Source organism: Rhea pennata, chromosome 1 (assembly GCF_028389875.1).
Source record: "Rhea pennata isolate bPtePen1 chromosome 1, bPtePen1.pri, whole genome shotgun sequence".
Taxonomy (NCBI): Eukaryota; Metazoa; Chordata; class Aves; order Rheiformes; family Rheidae; genus Rhea; species Rhea pennata.
The window spans coordinates 117,162,334-117,187,385 of record NC_084663.1 but is presented as its reverse complement, the minus strand read 5'-3'; the positions used below and the strand labels follow the sequence as shown (position 1 = coordinate 117,187,385).

Here is a 25,052-nt window from a genome sequence, read left to right as displayed (position 1 = left end):
TGTTGTAAAATAATATTAATACTAGTATTAAGATGGATCTTGACAGGCAACCTCAACTTTAGGCCTTGAGTCACACAGCACTTAAATGTGTAGCTAAATTTCAGTAGATTTACTTTAACTTAAATATATATTTAGGTAGCATGATGAACAAATATATCAGGATCATCAAAAAATTTTTTTTTTTCCTTAAAGAGAAGCAAAATGAAGTAAGTCTCTCTGAATGGTTGGAAACATAGAGCTGGAAGAAAAGACATAGGTCAAATCCTTAGCTGATGTCAGCAGCACAGCATCTTACAATTGAGTGGAGCTATGCTGATTCATAGAAGATGATTATCTGACACATTTGTTGTAATTCAAGGGTCAGAATATAGAGTCCACACTTGTATTTTGTGTGTGTGTGTGTCTGGTTATTGGACAAAGATAGAGCTTAACATGTGGCTCACTTGTTCAGCCTTGAACAAAACACCTTCCTTTTTCTGTCTTACAGGGCCACAGAATTATCTTGTCAATGTGCTGTGGTGGTTCTGTATTGCATAAATATATAGTCAGTGTTCAAATATGGCATTGCAATGTGAGAATATTGCTCCCCTATGATGTATTCTATATAATTGTACTTTCTGATAAAGTTCAGATTAGAGACTTGACAGTAATTGCTGTAACCTTCAGTATCATGAGTACAAACTTTAGAAAGTAGAGCATGAGGAATTGCTTAATAAGTCACAAGTGTCATCTGCAATTTTTAAATATTTGAACTAAAATCTGCATTTATTTAAGAAAAAGCAAAAAAGATAAGCAAAGACTACCATTGCTGATGTATCCAGAATGGAGAACAGACCCTTAGTGTCAAAATTGTATTGTACTTTTTCTTGCTCTATCAAAAATGTATTTTCTTGTTGCACTTTGGATGTTTTAAAATAACTGAAACACAGAACTAAAGAGATTTTATTTTTAATATAGGATAAGACTTTTGGCATGGCTGGGGAAACTGTTGTTGTTGAAGAACTTCTTGAAGGAGAAGAAGTTTCTGTAAGTGCATCTCTCATTGTAAGACTTTGATTATATCTATTATTCCAAGTTTTTTAGGAAACACCATATAAGTGCCTACAGCAGGGATATGTAAGATTTTATTATTTAAATTAAGAACAGTTATCTGTTTATAAATAAATTTGTATTAATTAAAGCTGTAAATAAAGCAGCTGTGATAAAGAGCAAATTTCCTGCAAACTGTTAAAATAATTCAAAGTATAAATAAAAATAACTCAAGCAGTAATCACATGTTACCACGTGGAAAAAAAAATAGTCAAACTATACAATTTTTTAAGTGTCATTAAGAGTGCAGTTCTGTGTTATAGTTTCTCTGGCAGCAAAGACAGTATAAGATGTCCCTTCCCTTCCTTTCCCTATTTCTCCACTGTTGTTTGATACTGACTCGGTTGTACTGTTTTAATTGTTCATGGGACTGCAGCCTAAAGGCCCTTCCCCTGCGCCTCCCCCCCCCAAAAAAAAAAAAAAAAAACAAAAAAAAAAAAAAACCAAAAAAACCTCACAGCAACAACTTGCAGTTTTCTGTGTTCTGTTTTGGAGCCCAGTCTCCGCTGAATCATTACAAGTAACTGGATGGCAAAATGCAAGTGCAGGCAATGCAGGGTGCAAGGCAGAATGGAAACTCTCAGATTTGCCACGGAAGGGGATATAACGTTGAACTATACCATGAAGTAAACTCCTCTGGAGCATGGGAACAAGCAACTGAAGACAGGTGCAGGCAAGATCCTCTTTAATCAGCTTTACTGCCAGAAAAATTGTCATGTAGAATTGCACCTGGGGATGAAGGACCTGGAACCAGAGGCTATTGAATGTTTTGACATCCTCAATATACTTCACGAATGTAGAGCAAATATTTTTGCCATTTTAAGCTAATTCAGCTCCTTCAGTTAAAAAAGTAAAACTAATTATATCAGCAGAATGTAAAAGAAAAAAGAAGAATTAGAGCCTAGGTTTTGAGAAGGTGGCAAGGGAACTTGACACTGGCATCGCACAAACTAGACCAGCCAAGTACCATCTCAGGTTTCTCAGTCCCAGAGCTGAAACTGGCTTATGCTAGATTCTACGAACATTCACTTGGAGGTGGTGATATTTATAAAGTAAGCAGCCATCTCCAACTCTTACCATTCTTTGCATAGTCTAATTTCCTGCCCAGTATAAAGAAATTAGAACTTCAGATATTGGTCATCCTTATTGCTTCTTGGTTAGCTTGAACTTGTAAGGAGCTAAGGGATTAGCCAGATCTTGATTCTCTGATGAAAACTGTGTAATTCTCTTAATTAGTCCTTAGGATATTAGTGGAATTCTTGTGATAAAATACAAGAACATAAACATGCAGTTTAATTATTTTTTCCTAAGGTGACTGATAATAGTGAATTTAAAATAATGCTTGTCTTGCCTGTCAAAATAATTCACCTGACACAATTGGCTGTAGTTTTTCATATAGTAATATTTTGGCATTTTGAGGCTTTGTAGCGGAATCTTTGCTTGTCTTTTAATTAGAATTATTGAATGTTTTTATGAGTACTCATAAAAACTTGGAAGTTTGGAGTACTTTAGCAGTACTCCAAACAGCGATCATCATCATCTAGTTTACCAGTGATGCTGGCAGAGGTGTTATTATGAAGATACTGATCATAAAAGCATCTAGTAGATAAAATATTTATCTGATAGAAAGATATTTTGAAAGTTAATGAAGTTTTATGAACAAGGAGAAGGAAATTTTGAAAGGAATATAATGCTTCATTTCTTTAGGAAGGAAAAGATGCTTCCACCTTGGGATGTCTTAACAATTTTTTAAAAGCTTTTGAGTACTCCTTCTCAGCACAAATCTTAATGTTATATTGTAATTTTTATACATTATATAATGGGTGATCTCTGTAAGAAGGTCTTAGAAACTGAGGCAATGCTTTCTGAGGGAAAAGGGCAGTGTTTAGAATACTGTAGTTTCTATTATTAGGGAAACAGAATTTATAGTTTTAGTACCCATTCTGCAACACTGAAAATCAAATATATTTGCACTTTATGCAATTTGAGTCATATACTTGGCTTTTAATTATTTTCCTTGTTTTGTAGTGCTTGTGTTTCACTGATGGCGTCACAGTTGCTCCTATGCCTCCAGCCCAGGACCACAAGCGATTAATGGATGGAGATGAAGGCCCTAATACTGGAGGGATGGGAGCTTATTCTCCAGCACCTCAGGTAAAAATGTATCGATAAGCAGATATTTCAACAGAACTCTAGTACTGAAAGCATGTGTGAATTTTCAGCTTCACTGTGATGAAGGGGAGAATGAAGAGTATGCTGTCATGGGTGGGAGGGTTTATGTAAAGCAAACCCAGTCTAGAAAGCCTGCAACTTGTTAAAGGAGGATATTTCTACAGAATTAGCTTTTCTAATTTCTACTGAATTAGCTACTATTAATTATACAGATGGGAGACTTTTTTTTTTCCCTGCAACCTTGGGTTGGGTTTTTTGTTTGTTTATTTGTTTTTAAGTATTATAAAATACTGATTGTTAGAACTAAGTGTTTAAAATCCATTTTTATCTTGTGCTGAACCAAGCTAAGATGAACCTTTGCTGTGGTTCAATACAGTTGAATGTCTGTCTGGCAATAAACTTTTATTTGCAGAAGGATTTACTTTGTTTTATGTTAACCTATGTCCTGACCAGTGTTGGTTTTTTTTGTGTGTTTGTTTTTTTATTAATATATTATTTTTGGTCCTCTATAAAGCTATTAATTTTGTTTATTGAATGAAACTTGGTCACTGACCACTATACTTTGTTATTTGTCTAATGGGGCACTATTTAAATAGAGATATTGGCATGTATCTGTGTAAATAGTTTGTTCCAGTGAAACCAGTGGGATTACTTGCGCATTTAGATCATCAAGTATGTAAAAGTTTTTGAAGAAATGCAACATGTTGTCATAATACTGCGATATGTTGTCTGAAGATAGAGAAAGATATTAGCTTTTCTGTTGTTTGAAGCACGTGTTGGAGTGAGCAAGAGACCATCCAAGTATTCTGCTTGGCTCTCGAAAGTGCTAGCCACCGCAGTAGTAAAAAGGATACTCTCTGTTTTTACAAACACTCTCATACTGTTTTATTAGATTTCTAAAGATTTACTGCTGAAAATAAGAGATACTGTTCTTCAGAAAGCTGTTGACGGCATGAAGAAAGAAGGTGTCCCCTATCTTGGTAGGTACAAAAATTTATTTTTTTATCTTAAGGAGAAGGACAACTTTTTTACTTTGTTCTCTTTATAAGCCTAAGCAAATTCACATTGTAAATTAAAGAAGATATTTGGATTTCTTTGAAAACTAGATTTGGCTTTATATAAAGTCAATTGAAATCCATGAATATCTTGCGTTAACAGTGAATAATCATGAAACAGGAAGAACAGAAAGGACAACATTCGAAAATAAGTTTCAAAATTGTAACCACAACTACTTTTGCCTGCTATATTTTTAACTTTTCTCAAAAAGTGTTAACATTCTAGCTTTAACTGAATACAGGTGGCATCCTTTATAATAATATGAATAGATTCAAAACAACTGACTTGTACTGCTACTTAGATAGCTTTTAACACAACTTTTGATTATAGGTGTGCTTTATGCTGGATTAATGCTTACCCAGGATGGACCTAAAGTTCTAGAGTTTAACTGCAGATTTGGTGACCCAGAATGTCAGGTGAGTGATTTGTAACCAGATATAGTTTGTTATTACAGGAGGAAAAAAGTCTGTTGCTGTCTATTCATTATTCTTAACAAACTATCTGATGAACAATTAGCTAATTGCTTTGAGATTTAAAATACTTGTTCTGTTTCTTCAAGACAGACACTGTTACGAGCTTAGCAACAGTTATTCTACCATATTAATTACTTGTTTCATTCCAGAGAATATTTTAGCAGGTTATACTCAAATATAGGTGTTACAAGGGTAAGCTTGAGTGAAACTCAATACTTTCCTACCTTTTCTAGAATGGAGTGGGATTTTTTTCACTTTAATGAAGAAGTGAATCCTTCCTTTCTCCACTCCCTGCTGACAGGTGGAGCAAACCCCTTCATTTCTGTTGTTCAGAGCAGGATAAAGATTCTTGGCCTCTACTTACTCCCCTCCATCTGTAGCAGTTATTTTATGCATAGGGATTGTTATCTTCTGGGAAGAGTATTTGCAAAGGTATATAGATTATATGCAAAATAAAAACATGTGTGAAAAAGTAGCATATGAAATCACTTATGTTATTTTTATAGCTGTAGTAGCCTTTTAACAAGCTCAATAAATAAAATGTAAAAACATGTGTTGTTTTCTTTAATTTGCTAATCTATATTTTTGCAGGTAATTCTTCCACTGCTGAAAAGTGATTTGTATGAAGTTATGCAAGCAGTCGTCAATAAAAAGTTGTCTAGTTCCATGCCTGTTTGGTTTGAAGATAGTGCAGCTGTGACTGTGGTCATGGCTAGTGAAGGGTATCCGGGAACATATCCCAAGGGTTTGGAAATAACAGGTAAATATAGCAGGAGAAGCTGCAGAAGTCTCATTCTTCTCCTGAAGTCTTTGCATTTTCTCCTTTGCAGATAAAGCTGAATCTGTCTAATCCAGATTCTTAGAAACTTTAGATGCTATGGTTCTAAGACAGAAAGAGGCAACTGGATTTTCACACCAAGTTAGTTTGTATTGCAGCTATAGTGTTTTCAAATCTCCACATTTATATTGTTTACTTCTGAAGCATTTCCTTAATGTGTCTATAGGGAAGTAGTTCTCAGCTGATCACTGATTTTTACATAATCTTGATGCTGATACGCTTTGTTGTCTCTGTATCAATGAAGTATAAAATCCATCTGGAAGTAAATGTTGTTTGCAGGTGTTTCAGCTAAATACCTCGTTCCATACCTCTAAACATATAAACAGCAGACTGGTCTCTCCACAAAATGTACTTCTAAAAAATCGTTCTGATTTCCCAGAATGATCACAGTGAATGTAACTGAGGTTTCTGGACATAGTTAATAAATGATGAATATTTATTCATTTGTATTTTAACAGTGAAATGTTCTAATGAACTGCTTTTTTTTCTGCATGTGTTTTATTGAACAGGACTTTCTAAGGCTAAACAACTAGGATTGGAGGTCTTCCATGCTGGCACGGCCCTAAGAGATGGCAGAGTAGTGACTAACGGAGGGAGAGTCCTTACAGTAACTGCTATTAAAGAGGATCTAATGACAGCACTGCAAGAAGCCAACAAAGGAGTAGCAGCCATACATTTCAAGGGTGCCATTTATAGAAAGGACATTGGTTATCGGGCTATAGCTTTCCTGAGACATTCCAGGTAGATATTTGAAATGCTTGAAATAGGAATAAGTAGTGACTGAAAGACATCAGTAGTTTACCTTAACGCTTAAAATGGTGTTGATATCATGCATAACTCTAGACAAATTATAACTGGCCTCTTTGGGAGTAATCTAAGCAAGACCAGGCAAGGAAGGAACAGGCTTTTTGATGGTTCTTTCATCAATGATCTGATTCTCCCAAGACGGAGCTAAACTACAGTGACAAGCATGTATGAGTAACTTGTGCAGTTGCTGTCTATATTAGGTCTGTTTTGGGGAAGGAGAAGTTCTGATTCTTGAACTCTAGACCATAATCCTTGCTTTGAATTCAGATTGTCCATAAGGCTAATAACAATATCATGAAATGTATGTATGAACAAACTTTGAGCTTTTTGGGAGGTTCATTTTAGGGTCTTTAAGAGGGTTTTGAAACACCTACCTCACTGAGATATGCATTATAATGGAATAGCTGGCTAGCAGCCTGGGTAGAATTTATTATTCCTTTTTATCATTATTCCTTTTATTTTCATAGTATAGGTTTCAATATTCTTGACCGGGCTCGGGTTTTTTCTATGCAGTGTGTCTACTGTTTCTCTATGTTTTTGAGAGCTTTTGCAAGTTTTTAAACTTAATTTTACCTAATATAAAACATGTCTGTTTGCCTTTTCTCCAATCAGTTCAAAACACAACTTTTGATAATAGGTTATTTTGCAGTCTGTGAAGCGTATTAGTAAGAGTTTCAGCTTTGCTGACAGTTATACTGATTAGTATATTGCAAAGCCATAATCAATAAACTTACTAAATGAACAAGAGTGTTGATATGTAGTCTTTTTTCTCTTTCAAGTACTGTGCATCTTTTGAGAGGTGTATGTGAAAATGTATAATTGGTATTTGTACTGTAGCAGAAAAGATCAAGTCACTGTGTGAGGCAGGAGAAGAAGGTACTTTAATGAAGAGTGACGCTTGGTTCTCTAAAGCACTGAATTCACAAGACATGAATTTCTTGACTGGAGTGCTGTATGCTGGGATGATCCATAGGGTTTGAAGGACACTCCTGGGAGTCATTTACAGTCAGTGCCCATTTCACTGTCCCTGAGGTTGTATCAGCTTTTGCTCAGATATATCCTAACATTGGAAAAACAGACAGTCAGGCATGCTTCGCTTTGGACTCTGTATTGCACACAGTTTGGGAAGGTTGATGGCTGGCTCTGTAAACCTGGGGACGTGCCTTCTCTTGGCAACTTTGCAGGATTAAATCCTGTGATTTGACTTCTTGAAAATATCTAGAATATTTATTTAAGAAAAAATATTTAAGAACAATACTTTCCTTTTGAAGAATTAATGAGAATATGTTGAATATTAATCACATTCAGACTGAAATGGCCTGACTCCAGCCTTTTGCTTTCACAGGCTAACATTTCTTCAAGTCTTGTTCACAGACTGACCAGCTGCTTCTTAAAATTTTCTTCTTGTGAATTTTTGAGCAGTAATATAATGTGTGTGCAGATATCTTTGTACTTTCCTGATAGTGTAGCTCTTTGGCCAGTTGTTTTGTTGTACCTGTCCTTGTTAATGTGTACTTCACCCTTAGAATTAAAACTAATACTGAATTACATCAGTAAGAGAGCTAAAATAGTTGTAATGTAGCTTGGTTTATGCATTGACAATATAGAAATGACTGCTTAACTGGAATCAGGTACATTTAATACAACTGAGAATTAAAAGTCACTAAATTCACTATCTCAGAAGTGAAAAGACCTCTCTGTGAATTTGGGGTGATACTTTTTGTCCCCAGGCAGTTGCATGAACACACTTACAATACAAATTATATCTGCAAGTTTGCTGGTGTGTTTTCTGTTTTGTATAACTATGCAGAAACAAATCAGAGCTCTTGGACATTTTTTTTTAGTTTGCTACATTGGACCTTAGAAATTGACATTTTTAAATATTGAGTTTTTGAAAGTATTTTAGCAGAAAGTAAATTTAAATAAAAATAAGTACAATGGGTGTTGTAGTGCTATTCAAGGTGATAAGGAGAGGCAAGTTTTAAGCTACAGTTTTAAAACTTTTTAAGTATCATAGAGGAATATTGAGTACTGTGATACTTTTGTTTTGAAAAGCTAATTTGAGCTTGATCCTGCAAGGTGTGAGATGTTCTGATTTAGCTCTGTGTACATTTAATTTTGAATAAAGGAACAATACTGGTGAGGTGCTGGTATCCAGAGGAGATATTAAAATCTTGCAGAATCAAACCCATTATTTTGCCTGTTTCACATGAAAGTTGCTTTTATGTTTGTATTTAAATGAATAGCCAGAACTGTGATGCTGATGCTCTTACAGTGTGTTTGAGATATCTGAAAATACTTGACTACTGCTTATGGCACACTCTCTGTGGTCATGTGGCCATGAAGTTTTGTTTCTTCAGGATAGTACTCCCTATCTTTGGGTCTATGTGTGAGGTCAGGTTCTAAGGAGCAAAAAGGTTCATTGATCTTTGAGTCCCTGAGCCTGCCTGAAATGTGGGATTTTTCTGATTTATGGATTTTTATTATTAATCACTATGATGTAATGCTTGTACAGTATTCCAACCATTAGAAATAATTTTATATAAGCAAAGGTACTGTACAAGCAGGCAAATAACGGTCTTGAAAAGCTTTGTGGATAGCAGAATAGAATTCTGAATGTTTATCCCCTTAGATATGCAAGAAAATAAATATTATTTTAAAATATACATTTATGTATTCAGTAATCAATTGCCATAACATTTTTAATCTTCCAGAGGCCTGACTTACAAAAACAGCGGAGTAGACATTGCAGCAGGGAATACTTTGGTTCAGAAAATTAAACCCTTAGCTGCAGCCACATCAAGGTCAGGTAAGATTTGTACCTTTTATTCCTGTTTCAGTCAGTTCATGTCAAGCAGGCTTATCATTTAATCTTTATGTTGATATAAATGCTTATATCTACATGCTCTGCCCATTTCCAGATTATGCAAGAATTTTCTGGGTTAAGCAAACACCCTTGATTTCTTCAAAATGCAGTTCCTTAAATTTACAGAGTTGCCTGTCAGAATGGCTTTAAAATATATCTCCTGAATTCAATGTGCATTAAAGACTAGAGAACATGGTTCAGCACCCTAGGAGGATAAATACAAGGAAAAATCCTACTGGTTACTGCTACTTTTAATTACATGGGCTGTCAATTCATGCATAGATTGAGCTATGCAATCTTTGTACGTAAATGTTTAAAAAGCTGTAGAAGATGTAGAATTCCTCAGAAATATTATCAGGAATTACTTGAGCTAGGCACAGAAGACACATCTTTTGCTTGGATAAAGCAGGACCAGCCCTTCCTCTTTTGCTGTGGTCTGCACTTCATATTGCCCTAGCAAGTTCTTGTAATTCTTATGACAGACTTGGAGAACAGCAGTCATTTATCAAATAGCCCTTTTGCTTCAGATTAACTGAGAACCTTCAAATAACTTCAGCTTTAAGTAGAGAGAGAAATACATATTGATAATGACACACTGTAGCACCGCTAATCATTTCTTAACATTCATTGTATTTTCCAGTTGTATTTGTTTCATTCTTAGGATCTAACCAATTTTAGTTTTAAGATCAACATACTTAAATATTAAATCTTAAGAACAGGAGTCTAAATAAACCTTAAGTAGCAATATTAACAGAGAGAAAGAATTTCAGTAGGAAAATTCTAGTTACCATCTTTCTCTAGAAAGCAGAGTGCTTCAAAGTATTAGAACAATTCCTCATCTGTTTTTCAGAAAAATATTAAGTGCAAGGGTGAAATATATCAATCACAGTAAATATTAAATGTTCAATCACAAAGCTTTGGATTTTTAGCCTTAGATAATAGTAAGAAAAAAAGAACAGATGAGAGGATTAGGAACTCCTTTGATTCTGTGATGAGGCTCCAAATGTCACAGAAAAATTTCCTGATGACAAAGTAAAGTAATTGTGACAGAGTTCAGAGATAATTTCACTGGTGTTTTGGAGATCCCAGAGAAACCCATGAAAGTAGAAGTTTAGTACTTGCTTTTTTTTCCCCGGCTGGCAGGCTGCAATGCGGAACTTGGAGGATTTGCTGGCCTCTTTGATTTGAAAGCAGCTGGTTACAAAGATCCTATCTTGGTATCTGGAACTGATGGTGTTGGCACAAAACTCAAGGTAATCTGAAAACCTATGTAAAGCAAGAAATGTAGCAGAGAAGCAAATATACTTAATCACTTTGATGCCTATGTTATTAATAGAAGAAAATTCAAAATAATTGTGTTAAAAAATACTCGGTAGTATTTCAAAAAGGAGAATAAAAAATGAGATTACCCTCCTTCAGGTGTCAGTTCAGCAAAATAGTTATATATATGTTTAACTTTTAGCTTGCAAATATTTCTATTTTAAATTATGTTTAAAATTATTCATAATCAGGAACTCTAGTTCAGTGAGGTAGAACCTCTGTCCTCAAAAAGATTACTCATGGGGAAAACATGAAATTATACAATTGCTACTGTGTTTCTGCAGACTGTAATGAAATCCCTTCCAGTTCATTCTCCTTCTATAAATGGCCTTTTGCCCTTGCCAGTTAAGAAGGTAACAATTCCTAAAGCGAAATTTTAGGTCAGGCTCATAGAGATGATGATAACTGAGGATGCTCCTCAGAAAGCACCTAAAGCAACAGCGTGATTTTGATGCCGTTCCCCGGCAGACTGTCTGCATTCGTGTTCGTGTTCCTCAAAGCTAACAGACGAGTTCTCTTGCTGTGTTTTGCAGATCGCACAAGTGTGTAAGAAACATGACACCATAGGTCAGGACCTGGTTGCCATGTGTGTCAACGACATCCTGGCTCAAGGAGCAGAGCCGCTCTTCTTCCTTGACTATTTTGCCTGCGGTAAACTTGATGTTGAAGTGGCGCAGGGTGTCATTGCAGGAATAGCTGAAGCTTGCAAAAAGGCAGGATGTGCTCTTTTAGGTATGAACACTCTCCTTCTTTGAACAATGTGAAAAATCAGATGCAGCCTCTTTATAGCTAGTTTTAATGTATTTGTCTTCCTACTTTTTCTTTTATTATTTGTCTGAGAATCTCTAAATAAAGTGTATTTTTTGCCTTCAGAGAAAGTAGTCGCAACCCACTGTCAGAAGGCAATACTTTACAGATGTTGTCATTAGGTCAGGAATCTGCATATTACTTTTCTTATTCGTATATTTTCATTTAACTTTGTAAACATTACAACTACCCAGAAAACTAATAATTCATGTGTTCTAATTCTTTGTATTTTTCAAGTAATTTTGAAAACATTCCAAAAGATTTGTTTATCTGTTAGCCTGAAGGAAATCCTAAAGCTTTCCTCTAGAAACAAGATTTATATGTGTCCCTGTGTATGCGTGTGTCCCTGTGTATATGCATATTATCTTTTAAACTTCTTGGCTGATTTTAACCAAATTTGACAAGGAAGGTAAAGATCTCATAGATATTATGTTCGCACAAGTTTTATGAAACTAGACAGCCAAGGAATGTCCTTATGAATGCAGGAAAAGCTTAATTTGGAGCTTGCTTCTTCTCTAGACATAAAAGGTAACCACAAGACAGAAATGTAAATGAAACTAGGTTTCATTAGTTACAGTCCTAGCAAAACTATTTATCTGATGAAGAATTACCATGATTTTTCAAATAAGGCTTTCCATCCAAGAGTGAAAATGACAGTTTTTGCTCTCTAGGTACCAGTTTAAAATTCGTATAACTTTGTCTTCCTTTTTTTCTACTTGTTCAGGAAGTTTAGTAACAAACTCTCTTCTAAATGGAAATGTGTTATTTTGACAAAGTTTTCAAGATTTGAACAAGAGGCAACGTACATTCAGTTTTAATTTTTTCCTGAATGAACTGTATGTCAGCTTTATATTTACTCACTGAGAGTGTTCTCTCAGTTTATCGAATATAATCAGACCATTCATACTTTAACATAAGTAAATTTTATTTGAAATCTTACTATGAAATTACTTACTGAAATTTAAAAGTTTTATTTCTCTCATTGGAAAACTTTAAAACTACAAAGAACTTCAGATATTTGTAAACTCATTACAGGAGAGTCATTTCTCTAAGTTTTAAATGGGTTAGTAAATGTCTTTGTGTGCTAATACAAAAAGGAGTCAGAATTCATAAATAAAGCAACTGCAATTTGTTCTTCAAATTTATGGCATTCCTGGAAAGGAACAAAGATGATGCAATAACTCTAGACCTAAGGAGATTTTTTTTTTTTTTTTTTTTTGGTAATCTGGAGTATTAAAATAGATTTCAGTTTGGTTTCCAGTTTAATGCATTAATTTCAATGTGAGTGCACTTAGGATGCACATGCACTGTCTTTGTATAGTATCATCTCATCAAAGTCTTGTTTGAAGCATGCTCCTGAATTCATCTTGTATATTTGCAGTAGCAGAATATTCAGCTCGATCAACATAAGCTCACACTGTTTAATAGTGAGGTACTGAAAGGCTTATCTACATGCTTGGTTTTGCACTAGTGTGACTGAATACAGTTTTAAACCAATGTATCTGAGCAAATGCCAGCTTTTAGTATGAACTTTGATTTTAAAATTGGTTATAGCGGTGTAACGTAGAAACCTGGAAAAGGTTCCAAAGAATTGATCTTCACTCTAGCCCTGAGCACAAAAGCAGCTTCCAAGATTACTCAGGTAAATTTTCAGCCTCTCCAAGGATCCATTTTTTGAAATAGATTAGTTCTGTATTGAGTGAAGCCTGGTGAGTGGAAAGGGAAAGGGGAAAGTGGGAAGGGGAGGGGAACGTGGGAAGGGGAGGAAAAACAAGGCAGAACTATCTAAGTCAGCGTGTTAGGCAGAGGGTCATAACATAATGGCAATTTATTCATTGTCAAGTTGTTTCTTGTAGGCACCATGACCAGTGGGGAATTTGAAGAATAATGATGTGGCTTTGAGGATGTCAGGGGAGGGTTCCTCATGAGTATAAAGGGAAACTGTGAAGATATCTGTCTGAAAAACTTCAGAGCGAGCAATAAATACTAATTTCACTTGCCAAACACAGCAAGTTCCCCTCTGCAGACTGAGACATGAGAGGTAGACCAGAGGTCTTAAAAGTGAAGACCATCAGCTTATACCTGCTAAGATAGAGGAATGGAGCCAGTGCTGGGTGCACAGAGAGAGATAATGCTGTCTGAGCAATGTTACAGATTCCTGCGCAAACTAGGAAAATGATCATTTCAAACTACATTCTGAAGGAAGTCAGCAGGACAAAACATGTTTTTCAGGACAAAACAAGTTGATGTCGTAATAATCAAGATATAAGATGGTAGCCTAGACAACAGGTTCAGCTGAATGGATGGGTAGGAAAGGCCCTCTAATTTCAGAGGTGATCTATCAAAACAGTCTATATACCTTAGATGTTGAGACCTGAGGCAATAATGATGCCCAGGTCATGGACCTGAGTAGCAGGCAGAATAGTAGTATATACAAAATCTTTATGAAGACAACTGAGACTATGATTTCATTTCTCTGATGTCCTTGGATGAGTTTCTTTTATATTGTTGGTTTCTTGTGGAGAATATTAAGCTTGGTAGAAATTTGAAAATATAAAGCACTACCTAAATGCTTTTATTTTAAAGGCATGAATCATGGTTACCTCCTGAGCACAGAGTTTCAGGGCAGTCTTCAGGCTCAGATATTTCTAGGGCAGAAACCATAATATTTAATCAATATCAAAGTCCTTCCAAAAAATTCTATGTGTAAAACTTGGATGCACAGTAATTTGATACTGATTGTCACAGAGAGGGAGGAAACGTTCTTTCCCAATTTGCTATTGCCTGTTCGCTTGAAGGACATGTGACAGATGTGTGTTTTTAATTATTTTTAGTGTTTGCATATCTAATAAAAAAATCCAGTCCATTAACTCCTTACGAGTCTGAAACTTTGAAAAATCACATGCACATTAACCCCAATGGTTTTCCAACATCTCCTTACCCTTTTTTTTTTTGTTTCTCACAGGAGGAGAAACTGCTGAAATGCCAGGCATGTATCCTCCTGGAGAATACGACTTGGCTGGCTTTGCGGTTGGCGCAGTGGAGCGAGGGCAGATGCTGCCCCAGCTGGACAGAATTGCTGATGGGGACGTGGTTATCGGAATAGCTTCTTCCGGGGTTCACAGCAATGGATTTAGCCTCGTAAGAAAGATTGTTGAAAAGTCATCATTAGATTTCTCTTCTCCAGTTGGCATCTCTGGTGATCAGACTTTAGGTACCACTTCTAATACAGTTTCTTCCCTCAAACTTCTCAGCAGGTGGATGTCACACTATTGTTTTGTCTGTTCTTTTGTTTTTGAAAGTCTTTTAAAGCACTAAAAAGTCATTCCATTCTTGAATATGTTCTCATCTTCCCTTTTCCCTTGAATCAAATATGCCAGGAGGAAATTAAGGAGAATAAATGACTAATTGTATGCTACAAGAGGTAGAATGTTGTCTTTTTCTCTGTAATACAATGCTTGCCGATTTTTTATCCAGTAAATTAGCATTTTGAGATTTCCTTGATTTAATATTGATTAACATTTCTTTGTGTTGTAACTGGTCTTTTTTTTTTTTTTTTCATCCTCTTTCATCTACAGGAGAGCTCTTGCTAACCCCAACTAGGATCTACAGTAAGACTCTGTTGCCTGTCCTTCGCTCGGGCCATGTGAAAGCCTATGCCCACATCACTGGAGGGGGCTTGCTGGAAAACATCCCCAGAGTTCTGCCGGAGTCATTTGGTGTCATTTTAGGTGAGATACAGAAAGGGATGCTGTACAAACATCCACACATTAGTGGGGGTGGATATGGAAGTCTGTATACATCATGCCATATTAACTGACTTAACGCTGTAAGAGTTAGACTTGCCTGTCTATAAATCGGTTTGTTTTTTACTTCATTATTATTGAAATTGTCCTTGTGCCTGAAACAGATCTAGTCAAAACATTTTATAGTCACTTCCTCTGATGATATTTTGGTTGGATTTGTCAGGAAACTGTATAGTACTTTCAAAACTAAAACAAAGAAAAATAGTACTATTTGCAATCTCCTGCAAGATTATTGCTATTCAAATCACTCTCATGAAGTCTTTGATTGGCATTCAGATATGGTTAATACCTCACAAGTTATGAGGGTATCAAGATATTTTGCATACTTTAATTAATCTTCACCACAACCTCATCAGGTAGGTTAAAAATATTATTTCTCAAGAAGTGTAAATGTGGAAAGGTAAGGGATGTACTATAGGTTATACGGTGTTCATTGGGTTGTAGAATAAAATACAGGAACTTCTGTCAAATTGTGTTTCAAGCTGTCAGTTAGACAGGAGTCCATAGTAGGTACTTGTATATAAAATTGAGACTAATACTACAAGAAAGAAGTTACTGTCTTTGGAGTTCCATTACAGTGGCTTATCCTAAAGTACTTCTCATGCTGCTTTAGGTCATCCTTACCTTGCTAAAATTGGAAGAAATGCTCTATATTATGAGAATTAAGGCTGTGCTTTTTATACAATAGTTTCTCTACAGCAGAGCTATCAGCTTCAGGAAAAAGATTTTCCAAAGACAGCTTCAGAGCCCATTTTGGATTACTCCTTAATGGACTGCAGTGGAGCAATATGATTAATTTCTTCTGTGAGTGGCACTTCTTTCTACTCCCAAGTCTTATCTAGTATGGAAGGAAAGACCTCTTGTTTTCATGCATGGAAGCAGGTTTCACTGAACCTGCAGCCTGTGTTTACATCCAGATCTTTTCTCTCGACACTCTGGTAATTTTAGTATTTGTACATAGATAGTGATTTTCACTCTTTACTTGTGTTTTCAATTCTCCTCAGATGCTCTTAGTTGGAAGATTCCTGAAATCTTTAGCTGGCTCCATAAAGAAGGGAACCTCTCTGAGGAAGAGATGACACGGACATTTAATTGTGGGATTGGTGCAGTCTTGGTGGTGCAGAAGGAGCTGGCTCAGCAGATCCTCAAGGACATACAGAGACACGAGACGGCCTGGCTAATTGGGAAAGTTGTCTCACTACAAAAAGGTTACTAGAATTTTATTTTCCTTAATTGGTGAGTCTCCAGTACTGGCACCTCCATGGCTCTGTGCATAGGATGTTAAAAGGACAGTCCTGGAGACTTCTGTCTCAGTTTATAGAATATGTCAGATGTCACATGATGATAAGTAAATAACAAGAAGTAAGGCAGTGCCACTAGTCTGTCTTTTCGTGAGTACTTTTCTGTCCTCTCTCTTTCTCCCTTTATTTAAATGTGGAGGATTTTTTTTTTGTCTTTTATGCATTCAGGCTCTGCCCATGTTAAAGTCCATAATCTGCTACAAGCCTTGCAAGCAAATAGGTCGCTGACTGTGCATAGCCATATTCAAGGCAAAATCCAAACAAACAAAGTGAAGGTTGCTGTTCTTATCTCTGGAACAGGTGAGAGTTTGTATTCATTACTACAGTGTACAACATAGACTATTGAAAATGGAGCTTCAACTCAGAATCAAAATCTCTTAAATCCTTGCAAATCTCCACAGAGACTTTGATAAACTTCCTACAGGCTTTTAGTGCTCAGTAGCAGGCAGAATAGATTTTCCCCTTGGGTTAATTTCAATCAGAAACAGAATGATCTTTACCTTGTGCTGTAAACTGACTATGAATTGCATCTATGTTCTTTTTAACTACTGTATTCTGCATGTCTCGAGGTTCAAGCAACCACTGTGTTGGATTATAGGGACAGCAGAGTTGTCTTACTAAAAGACCAGAATTTCCTCTTGCTGTATAGTCACTCTCAGAATTTCCAACAGTCTTTCTTGTAAGAAAGAGACCATAATTTCTATTCCAGAAATTACAGTTTACAAATGTAATTGCTTGTAAAAGCCCTGTAGCTCTCACAGAGCCCCCAGGTGTCAAATACAGTTTTCAGAAAGATCAGTGAAAAAGGATTATTGTTGTTACAGCATTTTTTGGATTGGTTCTCACCTACATTGCTTCTTACTTAAAACCTCTTCTGGTTGTTAACTATATTTATTTTCCAGAAATGAATTCATGATTTATTTTTTCACTTATAGGTACAAACCTGGAAGCCCTCATAAATAGCACAAAGAAGCCCACCAGTTTTGCACAAATAGTTCTTGTTGTTTCTAACAAAGCTGGTGTGGAAGGGCTAAGGAAAGCTGAAAGAGCTGGTATTCCTACAAGGGTAAGTATTTCTCACCTTCCAGAAAATTAGCCTTCATTAGTTCCGATTACAGCAGTAAGGTATTGTGACGTTGTAAGAGTTACTAGGGTAAGAGATGATTTGAAAAGAGGTCTTACTGGTGTTTTCTTTTTTGGTCTGCCATGAGCTTTGTGTCCTTGGGCAAGCTACTTAACATGAAAACAAAGTAAGTACTTCCTTTTTTTTCCCCTCAAAGATGTTACTTGGAATCGTAATGGTTTTAGGATCAGTCATTATATTAAACCAACTGCAAAATTTTTACAGTTAGTTTAAAATTTGTCATTTATTTAAATATAGTGCATTTGTACTAAAGTAATGATATGCTTTATCTGAATTGAAATTTAAAATTACATGCTAAAAATATACAGTAGATCTTTTGAATGAAATACAGAGGTCAGGTACTGCACTTCAAACTCATCTCTCCAGGATTCATTCATGGCAAACGATGTTTCCCTTAATGTCACTGGGTCTAGTCTGATGTTGCTATGTCCTCTGTGTAGCTATTTGTATTGCAGACATGAAATGCTACTGTTCTGACTTAGGATCATTTTATACTCGCTTTCCACGGATAACTAAAAATGATGTGGAAGATTTGGCCCAATACAAGCTTTGTTATTAATTGAAATAGCAGCAGTATCTGACTGTTAGCACTTCTCCCTGTTGTTTCTGGAGCATACAAAGAGCTCAGCTAAACATATCTGTGGAATGCTGGTGAACTACGAACGTATAATGAGAAAAAAAATCCCAGTCTTGGAGAGGTGACAATCTCAATGATTGAGAGGGAGTGTGAGTGGTGAAACAGAGGCACCAAGTAGTGAAAAGCCTTGTAGTAGTCCGTAGCAGAGTAGCTCTTAGGAGAGTTCAGCCCAGTGTTGAGCTAGGCTATATTTCCAGTGCCTTCTGTCATGTTTTCTGCTGACTCCATTTTTCTAAAACTGCTTTGTGGTATTTGAGTGAGGCCAACATGGTAAACCTTGCAGAGATTAACAAATACTTTTATTTAAAGGCTATGCATGTTTAAAGTAAGTAGCACTACCTTATTCCTGTTTAAAATCAGGAAAGTATGCTGGATGGGGAATATATAAGTTGCTTAAATTGACTTTGCACAGATGGGGCTGTTTTATAATTTAAATTTAAGCAAGGTTCAAACTATTTAAAACAGTCAGAGGCCTTAAATTGAGTGAAATCCTTCTAAGTCTTTATGTTGTCTTAACAGCTTCTTGTATTTGTGGATTGTTCAGTTGTGTCCAAATGCTTGGACCTTGGGCTCAGTCAGATAAAACTCTTAATTTATTCTGGTAATTTTTCTGTGTTAATATGAATAAAAACTGCAGGTTTGTCTGTTAGTGCATGCATTTAGGAACTGCTCAGTTTGTTATGTGTGTGCACCCCATTCTAGCCACATGTGCAGATATAGTTGTTTCTTGCTTATTACTCTAGTGTACCATCTCATTGTCTTCATAAGGCCTTGAGATTAAATTTACTGCTATCCATATTTCTTCCTTTTTTGGATTATCACAGGTTATTGACCATAAATTGTATGAAAGCCGCACTGAGTTTGACAATGCAGTTGACAAAGTCCTTGAAGAATTCTCAGTGGAACTGATCTGTCTTGCTGGATTTATGCGAATACTGTCTGGTCCTTTTGTCAAAAAATGGGATGGTAAGTTCAGCCATATTAGTGCATGCATAAAAAAATATTATTATAACTTACTCTCAGGAAAAAAAAATAGGACTATTATATAGAATAGGAACTGTATTAATTCTGGATTTGCAGGAAACTAAACTCTTCCCATGCTGCCAGGAAAGGGATGAGAAAAGAAAATACAGTATTTTTTCCCATTCCTTTATCGGAAAGCCAAGGGCAAAAGCAGTTCTTGTAATCTTTGATTTATTAGAAAACATTGTAAAGTAGGGCTCTGAAAACGTCTGACCTCTACAAATATGCAGGGTGAATTGTTATCTGAGCAGTAAATGCTGGTAGTGAGCAGGTGAGCATCCAGCCACTGAGAAATCCTTCCTCTAACAGGTGAACTACATTGGCTGCATGTAAAAGTGCAAAACTAGGCAGTGATAAGCAGTTGCTGTTAACAAGACCGCCCCAGTCTTTTCGTTAGATGTCCTGGGAGCTCTGTGAAGCTGGGGGTGCCGTATTTCACCGGCAATTCAGCTCTGGTTTGTCTGAAGTGTCCACAGGGTCTCCATTCCGGTCACCCTGTATGATTTTTCCAGTTCTTTGTTAGAGGCTGTAACACCTCTGCCTATTTGAGTGGTTGCTTTTCCTCCCCATCACTGTTAAATTTCTTATCTCCTTGTTTAGGGAGTTTTGAATCGCACAGAAGCAGCTGTTCTTCTCACTGTTCGCTTTACTTTGAGTTCAGTTATGGTTACTTATGCTCGTTCTTGCTCTTACCGATTACAGGCTGGCCAGCCTATTCGTTGCAGCTCTCCGGGCAGCCTTTATTGTTCACACTGTGACTTTTGTGTTACCCTGGGTATGTCACAGACCTTTTACACCTGAGCTAGTTTTCTAACCTTTCTTTATAACCAGTGGAGCAAAGCAGGCATTCCTAGGAGGCAATTCATTTTACACTAGAGCTGTCAACCAAAACAAGTCAGATGAATTTTGCTCGTTTCATTACGGAGTCCAGAAGACTGAAATGTAAATGCTTTTGTTGCAGACAGCTGTAGTTAGGAGAGAGCAATCTCCTACTACGTGAGCAGTCTTTTGGGTGGAGTATCTATCTATGCAAAGGGTGGAGGAGAATTTTCTCTATGGCAGAAATCTTGTGCAAAATAAAGAATGAGTTTGGTTTCCTCTGATTTATGGACAAAATCAGTGTGAGAGTCCAGCTCTGATGCAACACAGTGCCAGGCTTGTGTTACACACATGGCCTGAGGGCAAGAGAGAGCACTCTCTTCCAATGCAGCATTATCAGCACTGGTTCATTTAAAAATATTCAGCACCAAATCAAATTTGAAAACAGATACCTACCTTAGCTTTGACCAAGAATATCCCAGAGTAAAGTTAGTTGTGAAACTCTCTCTCTTGCTCTGTGGCCCTGAAATGTTAATTCTGAATCCTAATATAAAGGATAGATTGCACTAAAGGCAAATGGATGTTTTAGTTTCTGATGGTACTGTAATGAGGAACTAGGGAAATGCAGACAGAGATACAGAGCGTCATTTTTACCTCACTGTCTTCAATACTTTTTTTTGTTTTACTGAATCAGCAAGCAGGGATATGCTGATGTTTTAAAAGAGGTATTTTGGGCCAAAACACAGTAGAGAGATTGTTGAAGATCGGCTGAGACATTTGCCTCTCTAAGCTGCGCAGGTCGGTGTCTGCCTGTGTTACTGCAGTGGAAGTACAGGCTACGCGCTGTGCTCTCCGACCTGCCCTTCATTTCACATTACAAAATCATCTGCCTCTATTTCAGTACACTGCTGCCTCCGCCAGCACACACCAGCTCAGCCTCACTGCTTGGCATTTAAATGGTGTTCAGTGAATCCTGATGACATATAGCCTCCCCCAACAGGAGGCACACAGAGACAGTGTGGGTGCACCATACTGTGGTATAAATAGTACCCATAGTCACTTTATTTATTTATTTTTAATCCCATAAGGGTTTATACTGAAACTAAACGACGATCTAGCACTGCTAAGCACCTTTACTTCACTGACTTCAGTCTGGTCCAGAATTTCCAGGTTGAGTTGTCCCAGACATACCAGCAGCAGATAGGGGAAGTATACCAGAAGAAGAAAGCGTCCTGGTGGTGTAACTATAGCACTGCTATAACGGTGAGATCCTGAGGTTATCGATAGCCACTCTCTCCTACTTTAAAGCTAGCTAGGAATTACAGATAACTTTTCTTTACAGGCTTCTCAGGGTTATAACTGTCCCACCTGGCTGAGCATTAAAGGTAACATTATCAATTTCAGGATCTCCCAGCCAACTTTTCACATGGAAGGAAGTAGTGGTAGGCAGGTGTTTTGGAGAAGGGCTCCTATATGAGCAGCTGTTGTCTTTTATTAAGCCAAAACAGGTGTGGAGGAAAAGTCAAGGAAGAATTTTTGCCTTCTTGCAGGAGTCTGTTACATCATTTGAAACTGCACTAAAAAGTGCTCCTGGGTTTTGAGTCTCGTAAGAAAGTAGGTTGTGCTTCTGATCAAAAAAAGAGAAGAAAAGATTCTGAGGAAAAGGACTACATTTTAAAAAAGATGTAATTAGTCATGGGATAAATATGCTTTAACCATGCAATTAATTGTAATTGAATGAAACAGTGAGAAATTCTGACATGCTTTGGTCTGGTTATCTGTCAGTAACATTAACTGACTTTCACATAAGATTACTTTCTTCTGTTAAAAAAAATCACAAATATATTTTATTCTCTGATGATTAGAATACTTTGAACACTGCTAAGGCTGAGTGCTAAAAGACAGTGACCCTATTTATTCTTTTCTAGGGAAAATACTGAATATCCACCCATCTCTACTGCCTTCTTTTAAGGGAGCAAATGCCCACAAATTGGTGTTACAAGCTGGAGTCCGAGTCACTGGCTGTACTGTACACTTTGTAGCTGTAAGTATTTCTTTTCCTCTCTCTTCAGAGTCAACCAGTCTTAAAAATGCTCACCTCAAAGCTTGTTTGGAACACCTTATGCTATCATGCTTCGTATATTTTCTCCTTTGTCTACAAAATGATAAGGTTCACCTTGACAACATGGTGCTCTAGTTTGCTGTCCTTGCAGAGAGATCTGCAAATGAATAGTCTAGACAGGCATTTAAGTTTTACCACAGTTAACTTCTTCCCTAAAATATCCCACTGCTGCCATTCCACCAGTTGTAGGGAGTACTAGTTTATGCAAGTCCTTGGGTAACCCCAAAATCTTTATTACTACACAACACCAACTTCTTAGGGTCATACATCTTTTCTTCCGTATTTGTTGCACTAGAAATGGCACAAGCAGCTTAGCGTTCATTAAGGACTAATCTCATGTTTGTGGGAACAGAGGAAGCCTTAACAATTCACATAAGAAGTCAGAACTGAGAAAACAGAAGCCAGGGATCTCTCAGCTTGGAAAAAAAATGCATTTTTATCAGTTTAGGGAGCACTTTGTTTCCATGTTGTTCACTTCTCAGAATTTAAGTAACTAGTGCTCCCATCCTCAACTCCATTCTTGAGATTATCCCCTCTTCCCCCATTTACACTGCTTCTGAAATCTGTTCCCAAGACTTTTGCTTTCTCTTGGAAAAAGAAAACTGTATTATTCAAGATAGAAAAATTACATTCCTTCCTCCATAATATGACTGAGGGTTTCTTCACTGTGTGGCAATGTATTGAGAAACACTAACTAAACAGCAGGGATCTGCCTCATTAGCATAGAAAAGAAAGATTTACTGGGTCCTCTAGCCCAGCTCTGTGCCAAAGCTGGCTAATCCACTGTGCTGAATTGAAATGTCAGCATTTTGTCCAGTTTAGCCCAACACATTCCCAGTTAACATAGCTTTTGTTGTTTTCTACAGCAGAAATGTTAGCCTCACGGGCGTTCTGCCTGACTCCTCCTTTCCTTGCTAATTCACACTTCCATTAATTCTTCACAGGCCAGTGAGACTCCCGGTGTCTTTTCTGCATTCTTCACATTAACCCAACTTCCTATTCCATGTAATAATGGACGGGGAAACAGATCCCTTAGGCAGCTGGATTACATTAGCTGCCGTGTATCCCATCTCACTCCTCTTTTCAACCATGCAGACTTTCTGGCTATTGCTTTTACAGGAGGAAGTTGATGCCGGAGCGATCATTTTCCAAGAGGCCGTTCCAGTGAAGATTGGTGACACAGTGGAGACCCTGTCAGAAAGGGTGAAGGAGGCCGAGCACCGAGCCTTCCCAGCTGCCCTGCAGCTTGTGGCCAGTGGGGCCGTCCGGGTGGGGGAAGCTGGCAAGATCTGCTGGAAGTAGGAGCAGCACCCCTGCGAGGGTCTTCAGGTGCGACAAGTGGCGTGCATTAATTGATCGAAACAGAGGTCACAACCTAACACGCACACTGCGTTCTCTTCACAGTGTTTTAAATGTAGAATTTACCATGTCCTGATCTTGTTCAAATGCTTAAAACCTAGAGAAAAGCTACATGTGGGGGGAAGCAGGCAGGGAACCGTGCTCAGTGCTTTCAGCTATGGCTCCGTTAGCAACTTCCTAATTATAATCACTTTCTTTGCCAACATTTCAGTTCTCAGTCATTTTAACAAACAATCTCTTCAGCTGGTTGCAGAGAGATCTAAGCATCCTTGAGATTAACTTTGGAACATCAGTATTACTCTCTAAATTGACTATACAAATTGTACCAGGGGACGCTGTTGTCACGTGCTGTGAAGTGTTGGTAAGGGAACTAGTAAAATGGAGGTGGCAGCCATAGGCTTTCTTACGAGCCATTCTTCACAAACTCTGCGGAAGTTAGGTGCCTGTATTCTGGGAAAAGTATTTTCCCCTGGAAACCCATGAAATGTAATAATTCTGAAACAATTATTTAATCTTTTTTCACAACTGAACTTGTGTCAAAAAACATTTTTCTTTTAATGTTTTGGCATAGCTGCGAAAACATTTTAATGCATTTACTAAAATAATCACGTTGCCCCATACAAACCAGAAGCATGTTAATGAAGCTGATCATACATGTTTTAGAAGTCCAGTTAATAAAGAGAAAGCTGATTTGTACACTGTCTGATGGACGTATATTTCTGTATTGCAGTAACCTCAAACTGGATTTGAAATAAAGTCTAATAAAGTTAAAAACTTTAAAAATGTACAGTAATATTTCCTTGGAATTCCTGCACTAAGGGTATAAGGTGAAGAAGTTTGTGAAACAGAATGTAACTTCAGCTGCAGTGCCACAACTGTAGATCAGTTTATGAGGTTAGAGACACATGCAGTCCTGCTCAGTTAGTTGTAATTCAGAGAGTGTGGTGACCTTATCCTTTCAGTGGCCAGGTGGTCTGTGATGAAGAAACTTGCTGACAGAATATTCCTGTCATAATTTGTCACTGAGGATAAAGCTTATGTGAACATAGAGTTATATATGACTTGGTCAAATTTCATTTGCTTATAAAGGGCAAAGAATAAAAGCTAAATCTTCAGCACAGTGTTTCTCTTTACAAACTTACTTAACTTCCTACAGAAGGGCCTCCCCTCCAAGGCTTGAAATCCCGTCCGTCTTGGTGAGAATGTAAAAGAGACAAGAAGCGTCCAGCTCTGACAGGGGTTCAGTCTGCATGACTTCAGTATGCTAGCTCACCTTTTACAAATCATACTTGATATATCATATATATATACATATATAAGTGTGTGTGTGTATATATATATATATATACACACACATATATATATATATACATACACATACACATATAATGTAGCTCACATATCGGAAGAAGT

General features: G+C 37.0%; 1 protein-coding gene across 3 annotated transcripts in view; it reads left to right on the top strand.

Annotated features, from left to right (window-relative positions):
* GART (phosphoribosylglycinamide formyltransferase, phosphoribosylglycinamide synthetase, phosphoribosylaminoimidazole synthetase) overlaps positions 1-24,335 on the top strand; it is a 40,799-nt gene extending 16,464 nt beyond the window's left edge. For 2 of the 3 annotated variants that reach the window (XM_062573431.1, XM_062573440.1), the window contains exons 6-22: positions 958-1,026; positions 3,118-3,243; positions 4,154-4,241; positions 4,648-4,733; positions 5,382-5,550; positions 6,138-6,369; positions 9,150-9,244; positions 10,445-10,554; positions 11,155-11,353; positions 14,394-14,642; positions 15,007-15,159; positions 16,239-16,442; positions 16,704-16,835; positions 17,471-17,601; positions 19,141-19,282; positions 22,087-22,202; positions 23,400-24,335. In XM_062573431.1, coding sequence (XP_062429415.1) covers positions 958-1,026; positions 3,118-3,243; positions 4,154-4,241; positions 4,648-4,733; positions 5,382-5,550; positions 6,138-6,369; positions 9,150-9,244; positions 10,445-10,554; positions 11,155-11,353; positions 14,394-14,642; positions 15,007-15,159; positions 16,239-16,442; positions 16,704-16,835; positions 17,471-17,601; positions 19,141-19,282; positions 22,087-22,202; positions 23,400-23,582 — 2,484 coding nt within the window. In that variant the 3' untranslated portion in view covers positions 23,583-24,335. The remainder of the gene's footprint in view (positions 1-957; positions 1,027-3,117; positions 3,244-4,153; positions 4,242-4,647; positions 4,734-5,381; positions 5,551-6,137; positions 6,370-9,149; positions 9,245-10,444; positions 10,555-11,154; positions 11,354-14,393; positions 14,643-15,006; positions 15,160-16,238; positions 16,443-16,703; positions 16,836-17,470; positions 17,602-19,140; positions 19,283-22,086; positions 22,203-23,399) is intronic. The other variant, XM_062573448.1, reaches the window with a different exon arrangement.
* Positions 24,336-25,052: the final 717 nt, after the last annotated feature.